General features: G+C 53.5%; 1 protein-coding gene across 3 annotated transcripts in view; it reads left to right on the top strand.

The window, feature by feature from the left end:
- The first annotated feature begins 9,913 nt into the window (after positions 1-9,913).
- KY (kyphoscoliosis peptidase) overlaps positions 9,914-17,769 on the top strand; it is a 43,801-nt gene continuing 35,945 nt past the window's right edge. The window contains exons 1-3 of one of the 3 annotated variants that reach the window (XM_001498469.5): positions 9,914-10,444; positions 13,700-13,762; positions 17,547-17,609. In XM_001498469.5, coding sequence (XP_001498519.2) covers positions 10,309-10,444; positions 13,700-13,762; positions 17,547-17,609 — 262 coding nt within the window. In that variant the 5' untranslated portion in view covers positions 9,914-10,308. Of the gene's footprint in view, positions 10,445-13,699; positions 13,763-14,364; positions 17,221-17,546; positions 17,610-17,769 lie in introns of those variants that run through there. The other 2 variants (XM_070239095.1, XM_023620965.2) reach the window with 2 other exon arrangements.

Below are 17,769 nucleotides of genomic sequence, written 5' to 3'. Positions count from 1 at the left end.
GCCTTTTTAGGATGAAAATAAAAACACCCAACAGGGGCTCCCCCAGACCCAGGGAAACAAAAGGGAAGATCAAGCCCAGGGGAGGCAGGAGAGGCTCTGCTGGACTGAACGGGCCAGAGGATGTCCAGGTGCCAGAGGAGACCAGAGCGGGAAGGAAGGCCTGAGTCAGGCAGTTTTTGAGCTTCCAGGAGGCCCCCCCGCAGTGCAGCAGCTCAAAGGCAGCTGAGCCTGGGAGCTCTCCCCGGCCCTGCCCTTCCCTGTCCCCAGCCCCCTCCCTCCCTCCTGGCTGGAGGGAGGACATGATGGCAGGATGCAGTGGGAGAAGGCCCGGCTCATGTTTCCCCCCTCTTTTCCTGGCAGAGATTACATGGTGAGCAAGGAGGACAGCTGAGCTGGCAGGTGGGTGGCCTGGCCATGCGGAGGGGAAAGCCAGGGAGGGAGGACGGCTGAGGTAAGTCGGGCCTAGAGCAGCCGCTCTCCTTGCACATGCCCCCTTCCCGGCCACTCTGGGGCTCTGTGCGCCGGGGGTGCTGAGCCACTGGACTCAGCCCTGCACCTGGGCACCTGCTCTCCCATTCCCCCAAACTCTGTTCTCCAGGGTAGGCAAAGCCAAGCCAAAGAGGTTTCTCAACAGACAGACAGACTGACTTCAGAGAATAGAAGACCCACAAGTTTGTAGGAAGCAGCAGGACTCAAGTAAGTGAGAGCTGTGAAACACTAGAATCTCTAGTTAGTACCGCCACCCCCACGCAGCCCCCACCATTCGCCCCATTCCACAGCTCTGCAGCTGTTAGAAGGCATCCGTCTGGCAAACTACAGGACTACTTCATCCCAGCTGAGCCCCTCTCCCCGCGTTGTCACGAGAGCCCTTGCTGCGTGGGCCACCTACCTACCCATTTGGGAATACTCCAGCCTTGAGACAGACGTTATCAATCAATGGTCCTCAGAGATTCATCAAAATAGTTAGGGAATAGTTTGGTGGCATCAAACAGTGGGAACTGGATGTGGATCCAGAAAGCGTCAGGAAGGATGTATCAGTGGAAAACTGCGCATCCTGGGTGCCAGAGGTGCCTGGGACTAGGGCTCGTGGGGCCCTGGGTGAAGCCCTAACAGACGGGAGGTGAAGCTGATCTCTCCTCCTGGGGCTCTTCTAGGTCTTCACAAGCCCCCACCTCCAAGAGGAGATCCTGGAACCAGAAAACCACAGCAAAGTTGGACATTGAACTGGCTGTGTGAATGCCTGCAGAACTGGCCTGAGGCTGCTTGGTGCATCCTGGCAGAGAGAGTCCAGGCCAGGAATCTTCCAGGAGGACCCTGGATCTGGTGCAGCCACCAAAGGATGCTCCAATTCTATGTCCAACAGACATGACCTGGCATTAAATTCCAACAGCTGTGCATACCCCTGCAACTTCCTTCTCACTAGACACTGTAGGAATGTAAAGACTTTGTGGTTTCTATCCACACACACCTTCAGGCAAGCAGTCGAGAAGTCAACTGTCAAATAGCCTGCTTTTCAATTGTCCTTGGCCTGTCTGCTTCAAGCTCTCATTCGGATGCTCTGTGTTAGCAAGAAAATTCAACCTAACCCTGCTCTTCATGTTTTATTCATATTGAACAGGTGCCCTCTCTGAGCTGAAATTCCTCATCTCTAAAATACAGTTAACTACCTCAAAAGGTTGTTGGGATGATTAAGACCAGCAAAGCACCTAGCACAGGGTCCAGCATGGAGAGGGTACCCAATGCTTATGTCCCCCCACACTTCTTCTTTCTTTCTTTCCATTTCTCTTTCTTTCTTTCTTCTTCTTTCTTTCTTTTTCTTTTTCTTTCTTTCTTTCTTTCTTTCTTTCTTTCTTTCTTTCTTTCTTTCTTTCCTTCTCTCTCTCTCTCTTTCTTTCTTTCTCTCTTTCTTTCTTTCTCTCTCTCTTCCTTCCTTCCTTCCTTTCTCTCTCTCTCTTTCTTTCTATTGAGTCTTCCCCAAAAGAAAAGTCTAAGCATCTTAGCTGACTTTCCTTTAGCCCCTCTCTTCTCCATCAGCCATATTCTTTCTGTTGCTCCTTTCAGGACCCTCTTCAATCTCACTGTTTCTTTCATAAATAGATACGCACGCTGTTTTCTAGGTCTACTGGGAGAGAGAGTCTCGTTCATCTCTATGTCCCCACAACACCACACACAAGGCCTGGAACACAGTGTCTGGTTCTAGATGTAATGAAGGAATTGGTAATTGTATGGGGATAGGGAATGAATGGATGAATAAATGAATGAGTGGGTGGAAGGAACATGTTAGATGGAAGGGATAGAGGGATGAGGTTGGCACATGAATTGAGGAGTGATGTCCAGGTAGAGATTGAGGGATGGGTGAACAAATAGGTAAGTGAGATGGATGGATGAGAATGTGAATGGATGAGCGGATAGATGGACATAAAAGAGTACGTGAAAGGATGGATTGGTAGACAGATAAACAGATGGACAGAGGCCCATGCCATGGCAGGCTTTGGACTGGGAAGGGAGGTGCAAGGAATTCACTTCCATGCTTTCATCCCCAATCAGTGTTTTTCCTCTGTCTCCCACTGCTCTCAAAACATAAAGATGTGGTGGGGGATGAAGGGAGTGGCTGACAGCAGCAGGGGCCAGGTGCTACCTTCATTCTGGCTTTGCCGAGCCCTCATTTAGTGAGTGCGTCACAAAGCTCAGAGTCACAGGATTGGGGAAGGGGCTGAGAGCACGCTTGCCCCCTGGGCCATCCCCCCGGAGTCTCACCCTTGGAAGATGCTATACAGGAGGGGAACTGACTGTACTAGCAGAGATTTGACTGTCCTCATGCTCAACATCAAAGGCTGGAAACCTGCCAATTTCACTTCCCCCTCTGCCTCTCCCACGGGGCAAGCTTGCGTGCTGGCCACACAGAGGTTCAGCTGGGAGGTGCTTGTGTGTTGCCCTCACTAAGTCAAGAGCTCTTGAGAGCAGCAACTGTGTCATCCTCACTACCTCATTCTAGTGTTAGAGTTCCTGACACAGAGTTGGCACAGAAAAAATGTTTGTGGGTTAAATAACAAGGATAATGAGTCTTAGACCCAACTGCCTGTCATTTGGAGAAAAGTGGAATGCGTTGGAAGCCAATAGTAGAACTTGATCCAGGACACTGAGTTTGAATCCCAGCTCCACCACTTCCCAACTGTGGGGTCTTGCCCAAGTGCCTGAACCTCTCTAAATCTCCATTTCCTCATCCGTGAAATCAGAATAACAGTTGATAACACTCAACTATCTCCTGAGGCTGCAAGGATCACATTGGGAATTGGCTTCTAATCTGGTCCTTTTGAGAACCCCCCACCCCAGGAGTCTTGATAGTCAAGCCCCAAAGCTGAACATCCCTCCTGTCCAAACTGCTCGCCTGGAGGGCAGAGTGGGACCTCCCCTGTGGGGAGGGGACTGAAGACCACAGGAGGGGAAGATACTCCACTTCCACGTTTCTATAACTGGGGCTGTGCATAATCACCCTGACCTCAATCTTTCTCTGTGAATTATGGAAAGAGAGTTCTCCAAAAATGAGGCATGTGCAAAAGTTCCACCAGGCTCCCTGCCCTCCCCTCATTTCATCCTTGCCGACTTAATAAGGACCATGGCTTATTAGCTGTTCCCTTCCAGCTCGCCTTGTCCTGTGCCTGCACACGTGAGACTAAAAATACCCGTGGCTCCTGTTAGAGGCTCTGGCCCAGGGATGGGCAAGCCTGGAGTCTTCACTGACACTAAAAACTGGCTCTCCTGTGCCCCCTGGGATCCAGGCCACTGGGCCTGTCCTGCTTGGGGCAGGTGGGCACCAACCTCCTCCCAACTCCTCCCAGGGGTCTACAATAATGATCAAAGGCTATTCTGACTTCATTTGTATTTTCAATCAGATACTCCAAAGCCGTTTTCTATGGCCCTCCCACCACCTCATTAGACAACCTCACACCACCCAGGAGAGAGATCTCTCCCAGGGGATGTGTGTTACCTGGAGCACTGGCCTGGGCCCTGCAGGTAGCCATTCCAAATCTCAGCCTGTGCCTGGAAAAGACATCTGTGCCCTTTTCACTAAAACATGCAGAATGGCAAGTGCATTAGGCTTGGTGCCAGCACGGGCCCGTCCAGAAGCCAGTGCTGACTCACTGGGAAAACTGCGTGAGCTGATTTCTTGATCTTCTATCTCTTTGTCGATAAAATGGGCCTAAAGGCATCAGCCCCGTTTGGGGCTATGGCAATGATGTCACGAATTCATGGAAGTAAAAATGCAGAACTCTGTCCAGAAGTAGGTGACTTGCCATGGAACGAACTCTGAAGCATGAAGTGGGTGCAAGGACTCCTTGTTTCCATCGCAGAGAGAGGCGGCTCGAGGAATATGCAGGGGCATTTCAATAGCTCGGCAATAAACACTTGGCAAAGCCAAAGAGGTAATCTCTTCATGGGCTTTCGTGTGCCACTGGATACCTCTCTTGGCATGGCCCGAGATATTTTGGAAGTGGTGGTGAGAGACAAATTGATTTTCATCATCTCCATCTGCAGGAAAAGGCCAAGAATGCCACGGAGTATAAAGACTCCAAAATTTGGACCACTTGGAATTAGGAATGTAGCGCTTCACACATTTGCACATCATTATATGCAAGAAGACAGGGTTTTAATAAGCCATGGACAGAAAAATAGGGGAAAGCAACGAAGGTGTCATGGACAGAAATACTGAAACAGGGAACAGCTGGTGGGCCAATCAGGGAAAGGCATCCCAGAAAGCTGAGAACGGAAACTGTGTTTAACGGAAGGAGTCATGGCTTATGGCTCCTGGTTGGGGTGGGGGTGGAGGCGGCGGCACGGGACTGAGAGGATTGTCAGAACCAAGCTCTCCCCAAATTCATGCTCCAGATGGTTCTGGCAGCAGCGGGGGAAGGTGCCTTCAGAGCTGCTTGTCCTCATTTAACCTCCTTCTCCTCCATTCCCTGAAGGTCTGCGAGAAAAAGGCAGAAGAGCAAATGCTGCGAATCTCTGGAAAGCGGTTAGCCCTCCAGGCTAATGGGAGAAGTCTTGACTGGCTGGGAGCCTTCATTCTGTCCAATTTGATTCAAACACTCGTTGGGCACCTGTGTGCAATGCGCATAGGAGGCACAGTGTGTGGGGGGAGGAGGGGGAATTTGGGAGCAAGGCAGACCATGACCTGGCCCTCGCAGAGCTTAACATGGTCTGAGGTATGGCGGTGACTTCACCACACACTTTGCTATGAGACAGAAAAGATCTGAGGTAGATTGGGAGAGCATTCTTTTTTCAAACTAATATTTAAATGTGTGTGCCATTCCAGCAGGAAAAAGGAACTAAGGATACAAATCCAAAAAAACACACCCACACACATATATACACACACACGCACACGTAAATTTATGTAAAAACTATTGTTCAATCTCAGTGGTAGTGAAAAATGAAAATTAGGAAGAGTTACCATGTATCAATAATATAATGGCAAAGGTTTGGGTGATGATAATATACAATGCTTGTGATGGTATGCAGGAGGGGGGTTCACATATACAGCTAGTGAGATTGTAAATAGGCCCGATCTTTCTGGAAAGTAATTTGACTATATATATCTCAAGCCTTAAAATAGTCACAACCTTTGACTCAGTAATTCCACTTCCAGGGATCTATTCTAAGGAAATAACCAGATACGTGGTCAAAGGTATAAGTGCACAGATGTTTATCGTCACATTATTTATAAAAGTGGAAAATGCAAAACAAACCAAAAGTCCAACAACAAGAAAATGGAAAAATGGATTATGGCACGTCGATATAATGGGTGATGAGGCAGCCTTTTAAATTGGGTTTTAAAGTGTTTTTAGTAAACTATTCGTTATGTGTTGAGTGGGAAAAAAAAACTCATGATACCAAACTGTATATGGTGTGATCTCAATTATATTTTTTAAATGTATATGTTTGTATATACACATATACACATTTATTGTATATGTTGTAGCAATAATGGAAGGAAATGCTAAATAACAGAATGTTTAAAAGTGATTAGCTGATGGGATTCAGGTGGTTTTATTTTCTTCTTTATATAGCTTTTGCATTTTCTAGATTTTCAATAATGAGCATGAGTTTGGCAGAGCGACTTGTTTCATGGACAGCCTATGGAGCCCCATGGCCCCACTCAGCCAGAGTGGTCACCTGTGGCTGAGGACTGAGCTGGGGTCTGCTGTCCAGCTGGCGTGGAGGCCCTGTGTCTCACAGCTTTCTCCGACTAGCACCTGGCACCTGCCTGTGCTCTCGCTCCGAGCCCAGCTCCCCACCTCATCTAGGCCCCCACCCCACACTCACAGCGGCTCCTTTTCTCACACAGCACAGGTGTGGTGTTTAAGTACCCTTTCATACCATCACTGCCCTTGCCTGGCACCCTCTGCAGAAGGCTGGTCTCCAGTGGCAATGGTTTTGATCGTGCCCATGGTAACCACCAGTCCTGCCCTCATGACCAGTCCTTGGTGTCCAGTTCCCACTAATAATGACAGGCATTGCTGTTCAGGTGGGCAGCAAGAAGAAGTGACAGCAATAACAAAGACTCAGGAGTGGAGGTGAGCCAAGGTTGGTCAAGACACCACGAGAAGCCTACACCAGCTGTGGAAAAGGTTTCTGGGAAAGCGGTCTGGCCCCCGTGTCACGGTTTGCCCATCTCAAGGGAAGCAAGGGAATTAACAGACTAGGCCTTGTCTGTTGCTCCTCACCATGTGGCCCCACTCTCTGTGTGCCCCTGCGTGCACTCCTCATTGCACTAACGGAGAAAAGCAAGTCATGTCTACACATCACCTGCTATAGAGAAGACAGAAACGTGCCTCCTGGGATCTCAAGGGAGGTGAAAGAGTTATGGCTGGTGGTCCCTGAGGAACCACCATTTCTGAGGAAATACAACAATGTGAGTCACAATACGTCCCTCTCTGGTGAGGGTCTCGACTGCCAGGAGCAAGCCTCCCCCTGTGGCCCACACCCCAGCTCCAAGGCAGCAAAGTCTGCTCAGGGCTCAGAACCATTCAGACAACTGAGAAATCCCACCATCAAACAAAGGGATGAAGCAGCATGGGTGACAGCTGGACGTGTCGGAGCGTTACATGTGATGGAGGATAAAGATGACAACACAGCTATTTTGACTGCTCTCTGTCTTTTGTGTCCTGAAATTTCCAATTCATTGTGATTAAAATAATTAAAGTTCTTCCCAAGAGTGGAGATATCCCCTGGTTTGTCAGATCCTAAGACAAGGACGTAGATTAATTAGTTAGGTCAGAATAGAGGTCTTTGAAGCCCATGTTGTTCAAGATGGTGGCAGGATGGAGGGGCTAGTAGTCTGAGCAAAGCCTAGAAGCAGAAAGGACAGATGAGTTTGGGGAATAGCGGGCATGGCGCGGCTGCAGCATGCGTGGGGTGGCAGGGAAGAGAAAGATAGGGGCCTGTGGAAGGAAGCTGGATGCAGGGTGGGAATCACAGGCTGAGGGTCTGTTCTTTGTCTCATTGGTTGTGGGATCAACTGGAGGGGGGTTTTGAGCACAAGGATCCTCCGAACGAGATCACATAGCCTCAGTCTTCTCTCCTGCTCCCCCTCTCCTATTTGGATATCTCCACTGCTCTAAGCCACATCACCTTCCCACCTTCCCATGGTGTCTCCCGCTCAGCCCAAAACAAGTAGTAGGGAGGAAGGGAAGAGTCAACAGAGGCCAGGGACAGGAAGAGGAGGGGAGCGAAGAAACGATCTCATCTTTCTGCCCCTGCACCTGGCAGCAAGCAGCTCTGCAGGCCCTAAGAAGCCAGCTGCTGGACTGAGGACCATGGGTGGGAGCCTCTGGGGAGTGGGTCCAGGGTCTGGGCAGCATCGGGATCGAGCAGCAGCAGCATCTCCCACGGCAGTCAAGATGACACGCCTCCTATTTCATGAGTTTGCTCCAAAGCAATGTTCTCACTACAATTTTGTCCCCCAGGGAGCATATGTCAATGCCTGGAGACATTCTGGGTTGCCACAACTTGGAAGGAGGAGCTACTGGCATCTAGTAGACTGGCCCCAGGGATATTGCTAAATAGCCTACAATGCACAGGACATCCCCCTATAACAAAGAATTCTCTGGCCCAAATGTCCATAGCACCATGGATGAGAAGCCCCGCTCCAAAGGATTTGTTTTCAGACATCCTGGAGAGGCAGAAGGCCCTGAGACTGTCTTCCTGGACCTCTGGCTGGCACGTTCCCAGCTCATCATCTTCTCCCCCAGATGCAGCTCTGGGAGGGAGTGCCATGGTGAGCAAGCTCCTCTCCAGCAGGGGAATAAGGGTGGGGGGTTGGAACGCAAATGTCAGGTAAGGGGGCTTCAGCTTCCTGTACCCCCTCTCAGCCCCATTCAGGAATGAAAGGTGCTGCACAAGAGCTTCTGTTGGGATCTGCACCCTCGGAGGAGGTAGGCCCCACTGTCCCAGGTCAGGTGAGGGGACACTGGGACCAGAGAGCTGCCTGGGCAACCTCGGAGACCCCAGGAGCTTCGAATAATCCATAGTTCTTACTTCCCCAGCCATCAAGAGAGCAGCAAGGCTTAGCCAGCCTCCCAGCAGTGTGTATGTGTGTGTGTGTGTGTGTGTGCGCGCGCGCACGCTCGCATGTATGTATGTGTGAGAGAGAGAGTGAGCGTGCATGTACGCACACACACATGCAGACAGGACAGGACAGGACTCGCTGCATGAGGAAACCTGCCTCGGGAGTCACCCACCCCCACTGGTCCTGCAGCTCAGCTCTCTAGGGACTCCAGTCAACCCTGTTAGAAGCCAGTGGCCTCTCCTTTCATCAGATGCCCAGTGGGCGAGGGGACAGTGGTGATGCAATGAGGTGGTGGCCTTTACAGTTGCCTGTAGGCAACCAAGCTGTGAGCCACAGTCAGCGGGGAAATCTTCAGAGTCTGAGGGTGCAGCTGTGTGACTCCCAGCTCCATCACTGACTTGTCACCTGTCCCTTTCCTCACCCTTAAAATGAAGTAAGAATGACAGCTACCATTTGGAGGCTCCTTACCATGTGCCAGGCACCTCATGCGCACGTCATTCTCACAACAGCCCTGTGAGAATGTGTATGATGCCCATGATAAGTGTGAGAAAACGGAGGGGAAATGGCTTATCCAAGGTCACATGGGCATCAAGTGTCAGAGCTGGGCCTGGAACCCAGGCCTGTGCCATACAGTCTGCCTCCCAGGGGAAGGTGGGAGCGCAGAGGGGCCATGCTGCAAGGTGAGGTCACTACAGTCCACAGTGAGGAGGGTCCCAGAGCAAAGGCCTCCACGTGCATGGTATTTATTAATGGTGGAAACTTAAGTTAGGGCACTGGCCCCAGCCAGGTGGACCCACTGTGCCAAGGGCTACCAGGCAGATGCCTCTATAAACACTCCTGAGATCCAGAGCCAAAGGCCCTGCTGCTGTGGCCGCTAAAAATAGATGGGCTGTCAGGTCCAGCTCCCTGATGGCAGGGGCAAGCTGCTCCCTGCACCCAGCCTCCCCCCTCCCCGTCTCCCCTCCTCATGAGCAAGAGCCAGGCTGCTGGAAGGAACAGAGATGTTAAGACGTTCACTTCAGCCCAGAGAGAACTGTTAGGTTGACGCCAGTGGGCATGTTCCAGGTTCTGGTGGGGCCATAATGGGGTGGGGAGGTCCTGACCCCAACATCTCACCCATGTTCCTCTTCAGAGGGAGCCGTCGACCTCCAAAACCCACCTGGGGAAGGAGTGGGGCCAAGGCCAAAACTTGGCCAACTTCTCCATCCCTTGCAATTCAGTCTGAGCCCCTTGCTGTTTTTGCTTTTCCTGAACTGCCTCTCCCTGTTGACAGCGCTGAGCGATTTCTGTATTTGCCGTGGCCTTCTCAGGAGGTCCGCTTCGGGCCTCTCGGGAAGCCCCGCGGAGACGGCGGGGATGAGGCAGCGCCCGGCAGCCCTGCAGCCGGGACGAGCGCTTCAAGCGCACAGGGTAGGAGGCCAGGGGCGCGGGCAGGAGGCTCTGGAGCGGGCGGCCCCTGCCGGCTGCGACCTGGGTGCAGGTCGGGCTCGGCCCGGGGATTTCCTTTCAAAGGTGACTTAGAGCCGCTTCATTAGGGTAGCGCCCTCCCAGGCGGGCTCTAATGGCGTGTTTGGCAGAGTCAGCGAAACGCGGCGCCCAGCGGCCCGGCGGCGGGGGAGCGCCCTCTCCCGCGCCCTCGCCGTCTCCCGCGCCGGCCAGCGGCGCGCACGGGGCCATTTGCAGCGCAGCAGCCTCACGAGCGGCAGCGGCGCGCCGGCGCGGAGCGAGGCGGCACCATGGAGCTGAAGAAGGACAGCAACTCCGTGTCCATCGACATGCTGCTGATCGTGCACTCGGAGAAGCGGCGGGCCGCGCAGGGCGCGCACTCGGACCGGCAGGCGGACCCGGGCGCGCTGCTCCAGCGCAGAGGAGGTAAAGCGCGCCCGGCATGGGCCCCTGGACCCCCGGGCACCTCGGCCTCCTCGCCCCAGGGCCTGCCCGCCGGGGGGCGCCCCACGCGCCCCCGAACGAGGTCAGCGAGACCGACCCTCTCCCCATGGCTGCCTGCGCCTCCGCGCTGTGGCTCTGGCGTCCCGTGGCAACGCGCAGCCGCGTGATTGCCCCGGGTTGACTCCCTGTGCAGGCCTGTGGGTGCTTCTGTCACCCCGGGCAGCCAGTTTCCTTCCAGACTCTGAAGGGTGCAGATCAGGGTTGGAAGACGCCCTAGAGAAAGGGGGCCAGAGCCTCAGGACTGACCCCTGGGTGGCCGAGTCCTGCTCCCCACACGGCACAGTGCAGGGCACAGGGGACCCAGGGGAATCTGTGTGCTGAGTTGGACTTCGAAATGGGGAGCTCCCTTAGTGTCCTTGCACAACTCAGCCTCAGTTTCCCCTTTCTTGAGCCCTCTCCCAGCCTCCTCCTGTAGAAGGCGTAAAAGATGTAAAAGGCACACAGCCTTGGACAGGGGTAAGCTTGAAATCTGCTCTCCCCACCTTATCTAGTCATTTTACCTGTCCTTCAGACTTTCTGGGGAAGGGGAGACTATATATATACAGTGACCATTTATGGAGCGATGGTGGAAAGTAGGACCCAGGCATCTGTATTCTCCAGAGGAGAGGACATGTGAAGAGAGTACAGACGGATGATAGCAGAGGTTAAATAAGCCCCCTCAAACGTCTTCGAACCTCCTGGGTCTATGAAGAAGCTCTCGGGAACCCAGGCCAAGCCTGGTGTGCCTATGCATCAGGCTGACGTGCACCAGTTCTTTGGGAGTGATGCTTGACAGCCCACACACTTCTGCCTCCCTCCTCCCCTCCAGCTGCAGAGCTCCTTGGAGTCTGCTCCAGGCTCCTCTTTCCCCAGAGCCCCTGTGCACACTGAACATCTACCTTCCACCTGCCCCACTGGAGCAATGGTGCCAGGAATGGCTTTGCCCCCATGAACCACACAGGCTGGAGCTGCCGCATAGCTCCTGGTGACCTCTGGGGAGTCAGGCAGGAGAAAGAATAGATTCTGGAGAGCTGAGCACATTGAGAGGCACTCCAGTCTCAGGAGGGATTTGAGGGCCAGGTGTTGTTTAGGTTAGTTGGTTCTGTAGTTCTCAGAAGTGCTCCTGGAGAAGGGAAAATGGCCTGCCCAGGGTATTTAATAAGGAAATTGGCAGAGGCCATTGGCTCCTTGATAGAAATGAGGCTGCTCCTGCTACACGCACGCTGTCCAGATGGCCTCCCCAGTGTGTGGCAAGGCCAGAGGGCCCTCATGAGGCCCAGCTCTGGGTCAGCCCACGAGCCCCACCTCCCTCTCCGCCTCTGACCACGTCTCTCTGAACGGCTCTAACACTAGAAAGGGAGGGCGAAGAACACAGAGAAGCCCCAGAAATGCCAGGGATCAGGACGGCTCCGAGAAGTATCCAACGCCTAGCACAAAACCTTCATGGCTCCAGACCAACGCACTTCACACTCATGACCGTGACTCAGGGAAAGAAGACCCCTGCTTGCTGAGCCTTTTCTGCTGATATTTTTCTCCACGTATTTTCTTGACGGACATTTCTCCTAAACACTACGTCACTGGGGAGACCTGTGTCACTTATTCACAGACAGTTCTGCGCTGGAGCAGAGAAGAGGGACAGTGCGTGGCCTCCAGGGCTGTCTGGGTAGTGGTGATGTCCAGGAGACCCCTGGCTATGCCAGCTTGCAGGCCCACTGCTTGGGACATGACCGGAGGAGGGGAAACACTGAACAAAACTAGCTTGTTCCAAGGCCTTCTGTTGACTGATGGTGCACAAATCCAAAACTCACCCACACCCACCTCCAGGCGTCTCCTCCTGTCTCCTCCCCGCCCCAGGTCCTCGGCTGGGGAGTGAATCTTCCTTGCTTCTGCAAAGAAGGGCCTGAGCTCCACATCAGAAAAGAGTGAAGCTCAGATACTGTCACTATACAGAGGACTGAGTGAAGATGTGGCCAAGTGGCTCTTCTGCTGTGTCCTTGTGGCAGAGAAGAGTCAGAGGAACAAGGAGGCAAGGAGTGTGTGCACAGGCATGTGGGCTGCAAGGCCAGCAGGTGCCCTCTCCCCTTTCCTCTGGGGCCCTAGCATTTTCCTAGCCAGTCCCTTAGAGCAGAACTTTTCAAAAACGGGCCTGGAAGCCCTCAACTCCTGTCGCGTATTTCCCTGGCCATGGAGGAGGTAGCCTAAGCTGCCTGCACCGAGTCTGAAAGAGCTTCAAGGTCTTAAGTTTTATCCCCAAAGTCGATGTGACATGTGCATTCCACTCCATCAGTGTGTCAGTGAGGGTTTCGAGTGGGAAGCCCCAGACACTGACTGTGGAGGACTCTGCAGAAAAGAAGGGTGTCAGAAAGCGACAGAGGCCTCTGAGTGGCTAAAAGGGCTGGAGAACCAGGCTTGAGGCTGAGCTTCTAGGAGCAGTGCCATTAGTTGCACAGCAGAGCTCGTCTGGTGAGGAAACCTTCACTTCCACCAAGGAGCACTAGATGCTCCTTCCATGCCAGGAACTTGATTTTATTGCAGCTGCTCACGCTACCAGAATGTATGCCAGTTCTGGGCTGGGAACTCGACCTTGCAGCCACCACTTCCAGCCGCCACCAGGGAGAGAGAGAGAGCTTCCATCCCCTTCACTGTGGCATCACCAGGTCCCAAGACAGAGTTGGATACGGGTGCTTCTGATTGGCCATGCATGGGCCACACATGTCCATGCTCTAGCTGCAAGGGAGGCTGGGATAGGGGGTAGCTATCACTTTCAGTTCCCATTCGGATAGGCAGTCTTTGCCCACCCCCACCCCACATCAAGAATCTTAAAAGTGGAAGATTCCCCACATACAGAAATAGGCAGGCAAAATGAATGGCAAGTGTCTTCTACAATAATACTTCCACGTTTATGCAGTGGAGATGTGAGAGTGAAAAATGGGACCTGTATTGTGGAAAATCTCCCTGGATGATCCTAATAACCGACCCCACCACCCTTGAAAACTACTGATTTAGTATTTTTTAAAAACGTTTTAAATGTTAAGGGTTCATTCCCCCAACTGCATCTCATTCACAGGCAGCCTCCCTCGGATCCAGAGAGAGCCAGGCTCCACCAGCCTCCCTTTAACCCTTTGCCACCAGGTCTTCATTCCCTTGGCCTGAGTCTCTTCTCCACAGAGACTCACGCCAGTCCTTGTTGTTTCTCAGGGCTCCAGGGCATTGGAAACGGACTCCGGAGATGGCAGAAATTAGAAGGGAACGAGCTGCATGGTAAATTCTCTCTTTTCATTTCATTTTCCTTTCAATCTCTGGAATTCAGCTCATTGGAGGAGGACTGGAAGGATTGGGTCACGTGTTTGAAGACTGGCTCTAGACATCTAACCACCCAGAAAGTGGCTGCTTGTGACTCATCCAGGCCTCTGGGGCCACTGTGACCCTGGAAAGTCTTCCCTGGCATCAGGTCCTTGAGGCTGTTGCTGGGGGAGCAATGCCGGAAGCTTGAGCACCCAACTGTTTGCTGGCTGAGCTGTAGGGAAGGACTTGCGTCATTTGGGTGGGTGAGATTTGGGTGTGTTCCTGCGGGAGGCGGGGCTGCTCACACCATGCGGGCATCCATCTTTTGAAAATTTTTCCCAGGAGAGAGGACAGCAGCCTGCCTGGGGACGGTATTACTCGAGGCCTGGGGAGATGCCAGTCAAGGGTTCTGTAGCTCCCTGCTGGCCCGGGACGGAGAATACAATAAGATCTGAGAGAAGTCAGCTTCCAAAGCCTCCTCTCACTAGTGCCAGGTGTCTTTTGCCCTGCAGGCTGAGAGCTCTCTGGGCACGCTATGTGTGGACTGACCGTGCTGGCCCTTATTCTGTGCCCACCAGAGAGTCTCTAGCTCAGCCTCCAGGAGCAAACATCAGTGACACCGCACCGTGGGCCCATGAGGGTTCTAATAAGAATCAGATCTGCAATCCCAGGGCCCAGTAGGGGGCTCAGTCACGCCCCAGATCGGAGGACTGAATCACTTCATGCCAGGGTGAAGGAACCACCTCTATGACCTTCCAGAGAAGGGGAAACAGGACCACAACTGAACAAGCTCGGCCATCCTTCTGACAGTAACAAACGGGAAGGATGACGTTCCAAAGTACATTCATTCATTCATTCCCTCAATAAAGGTCTACAGTGCTTACTCTGTGCTGGGCAGGATTCTGATTGTTGGGGATGAAACAGTGACAAGACAGTCAGGAATCCCTGCCCTCAGGGGGGTGGCCATTCACTACAGTCGAGTCTTGACACCCTGAAAGTGAAGAGCTTGCCAAGGTGTGTCCTTTGCCTTGTGCATGGGGACCAGTCATCCTCAAGACACCCCCCTGAGGACCACCCCTCTGAGTCCCAGCTGACGGGCATCCATGGGCAGAACAGCTTCCTTAACCTTGCTGTCAGGGCCCTCAGATAGTAGATGCACCAGCCCTGGCCGCAGTCAGCAAAGCTCTGCTGTGGGCTGGTGAGAATTATACTAAGAATCAGGCCTCCAGAGACGAATCAGCCACAGAGATGCACAGCAGCCCATGCAGGCAGGCGTGCTGGGCCAGGGTGCGAGTGGGTGAGTGGGGGAGCAGGCTGAAATGGGAGGAGAGAGACGCAGCATCTTCATTGGTGGCGGCTCTCCTTCCTGCCTGAGTTGTCTGACATCCATCTTGTGGCTTCTTAGGCATGTTATTACATCAGAAGAGGATAGAAACACACTGAGTTCATCCTATTTTTGCCATCTTTAAGGTTCTGGTTTGGGGGAAAGTTAGAAAAATACAACAAAACACAAAGGGACAGGGTAACTATTACAGGACACACAAGACTATTCTAGAAGACATGAAGTGAGTCTTAGTGCAATGTGCAGCCGATAAAGAGGGTGATTAAAGTAGTTCTTGCAAAACTACCTGAGAACAGAGAGTTTCGGGTAAATGCAGGGCTGGAGAGGGGCTCTACAGAGACTGTGAGCCTGGAAAAGTTGATGGGTCCACCACTCCACCCATAGATGTAATTTAAAGTAAAATTTTATTCATTTTTCGAATGGCATGTTTGCATGCACGCAGAAATTAAGATTACAGCTTCTCTTTGTGTTTTCTGATGGCGGGATTCTGGGTACATGCTCGCCTTGCTGGTGCCCAAGGCCCCCAGCCCTGGTTACCTGCAGGCAGCCCGGCCCTGGAAACTGGATGGCTCTCATCTGACAAGGAAGCAGCTGACGGCTTGTGCTGGTGGAGTGTGCACAAATGTGGCTGAATGTGGGGTTGATCCAAAAGGGCACATGTCCCCCCTCTTGCTGCCTATGCACTCCTTGGTCCTGGGCGTTGGCAGGGAGGGGGAGCCTGGAGTGCTCCAGACTTTTCCAAGCAGCAGGTGTTTGGGCCGAGCAACCCCAACTAGCTTGCCCAGCAACAGGCCTTCCCTGCTGTGATTGGCTGCTTTCCTTGGTCCTGGCTGAAGTCTGCCTAGCAGCAAAGGGAGTGACACCCTACAGCTACAGGGAAACCAATTGTGCAGCCCTGACTATAAATACCCCAGAGCAGCTACGCCAGCCAATCACCCTCCTTGAGGATTCCCTTCCCAGATCCTGTTTCCTCCCTCGGCCAGTGGAGCAGAGTTGCAGCCAGCTGTGCCCGCAGGAGGTGGCCTCCCTGTCCTCGCCTGAGTCTGGCCTGGAGCTCCAACCCAGCATACCACATCACCCTGGGTTGGCGCACGCAGTGGACCTGGCCCTCAGCCGACTGACCAACATGCCCTGGGGGGCTGAGGGGCCTGGCTGGGCCTGCTTGTAGGAGAAGGCTGGAGCAGGCAGGCTTCTCCAGGGCAGGACCCTGCCAGGTGGATCCTAAGTCCAGCCCACTGGGAACTGAGTGGGAAGCACTGAGTGGCAGATCTGGTCGGGTATACAGGGCATGTCATCTGAATGGAGCCTGGTTAGGCCAGCACCCCAGAGGCGTGCTTGTTTCCAGGCTCAGGCACAGGTCCCAGTGGTCAATTCCAGTGGCAGCCTTTCTGCAGACCAGCAGGTGGCCAGGGGAGAATATGGCAGGCCAGGGTGATAGTGGCGTGGGAACCTCCTGCTGCCATGACCCTGGCCCTTCCCCAGCCCCTCCCCGAGCCCCTCTGAAGCAGAGGCTCGAGGGCAGTCTCAGCGAGGGCAGGCTACTGCAGTAGCTGTGAAGGGAGAGATGCAGGAAAGGTGGTGCCTCCTGTAGGAGGGGCAGGTAAGCCTGCAGGTTCCCCTTCATGCCCATCGCAGGAACTGGGCATCTCTCCACAGCAGCCTGCCTGCACTAGGCTCTGAGGACAGCTCTGTGTCCTGGGGACATACCTATCGCTAGTGTGCAGAGAGAGCTTTCGCATGGGGCTGCCATGCAAATGTTTGTCAAGCTGAACCAGGAAGGCTACCCGCTCAATCTTCTCAGGGGGAGGCAGCAGGCTGAGCTAGGAGTCAAGAGACTTGAAGTTCAAGTCCCAGGTCTGACCCTCCCTGACAAAAAGGTGACCAGTCCAAGCTGCAGGCTCTTCAGCTGTATAATCGGGATAGGGCCCTCCAGCCCGCTGCACAGAAAGGTGGGAAGATCAGCGGGGCATCCCTGTGCACGGTGGGAACTGTGCCTGGCGACACTGAAGTCAGGAGTTGTGGTTACCTAGCCCACAGGACACTTCCTCAGCTTCTTGGGAAGAAACCCAGCCCATGCTGGCACCGCTGAGAGGTATGAGGGTGTGTGTACACGGGCTCCCAGGCATTTGCCTCTGCATTCAGGTGTGTCAGTGTGCTGATTCACGGGTGCGCATGCCATGTGGGTGTGCATGTCGTGGGGATGTGCATGCCATGGGGGTGTGCACACTGTGGGGGTGTGCACGCCATGGGGGTGTGCATGCATTTGGGCCAGGCCTGGGAGGAGCTTGGCCACCACCCTTTCTTTGAAAGAAAGGGCCTGCCTTTCTTTGCAGACACACACAGCTCTCTGCTCTGCCCAGGGAAAATTCCACTGTGATCCCAGTAGTCACTGCCGGTCTCTCTGTCTTCCTTAAATAGGAAACCTGGCAGAGAAGCAGCATCCTCAGCAGACCCAGATCATCACTTCCTACGACAACCAAGGTAAGGGATTTGACACTGCCCGTGACCTCTCCTCCGGCTGCTGTGAGCCAGAGACGGCCAGTACAGAGTGCCAACTGCAGGGAGCAGGGTCCTCTCTGCCGGTGGATGTTGGAGCCCCCTTTCCCTCTCCCCCATCCCATGGGAAGCAGTGAGAGGCCGC

The sequence above is a fragment of the Equus caballus genome, chromosome 16 (assembly GCF_041296265.1).
Source record: "Equus caballus isolate H_3958 breed thoroughbred chromosome 16, TB-T2T, whole genome shotgun sequence".
Taxonomy (NCBI): Eukaryota; Metazoa; Chordata; class Mammalia; order Perissodactyla; family Equidae; genus Equus; species Equus caballus.
Note: the sequence above shows the minus strand (reverse complement) of the source record. Positions and strands in the feature narration are given on the sequence as shown.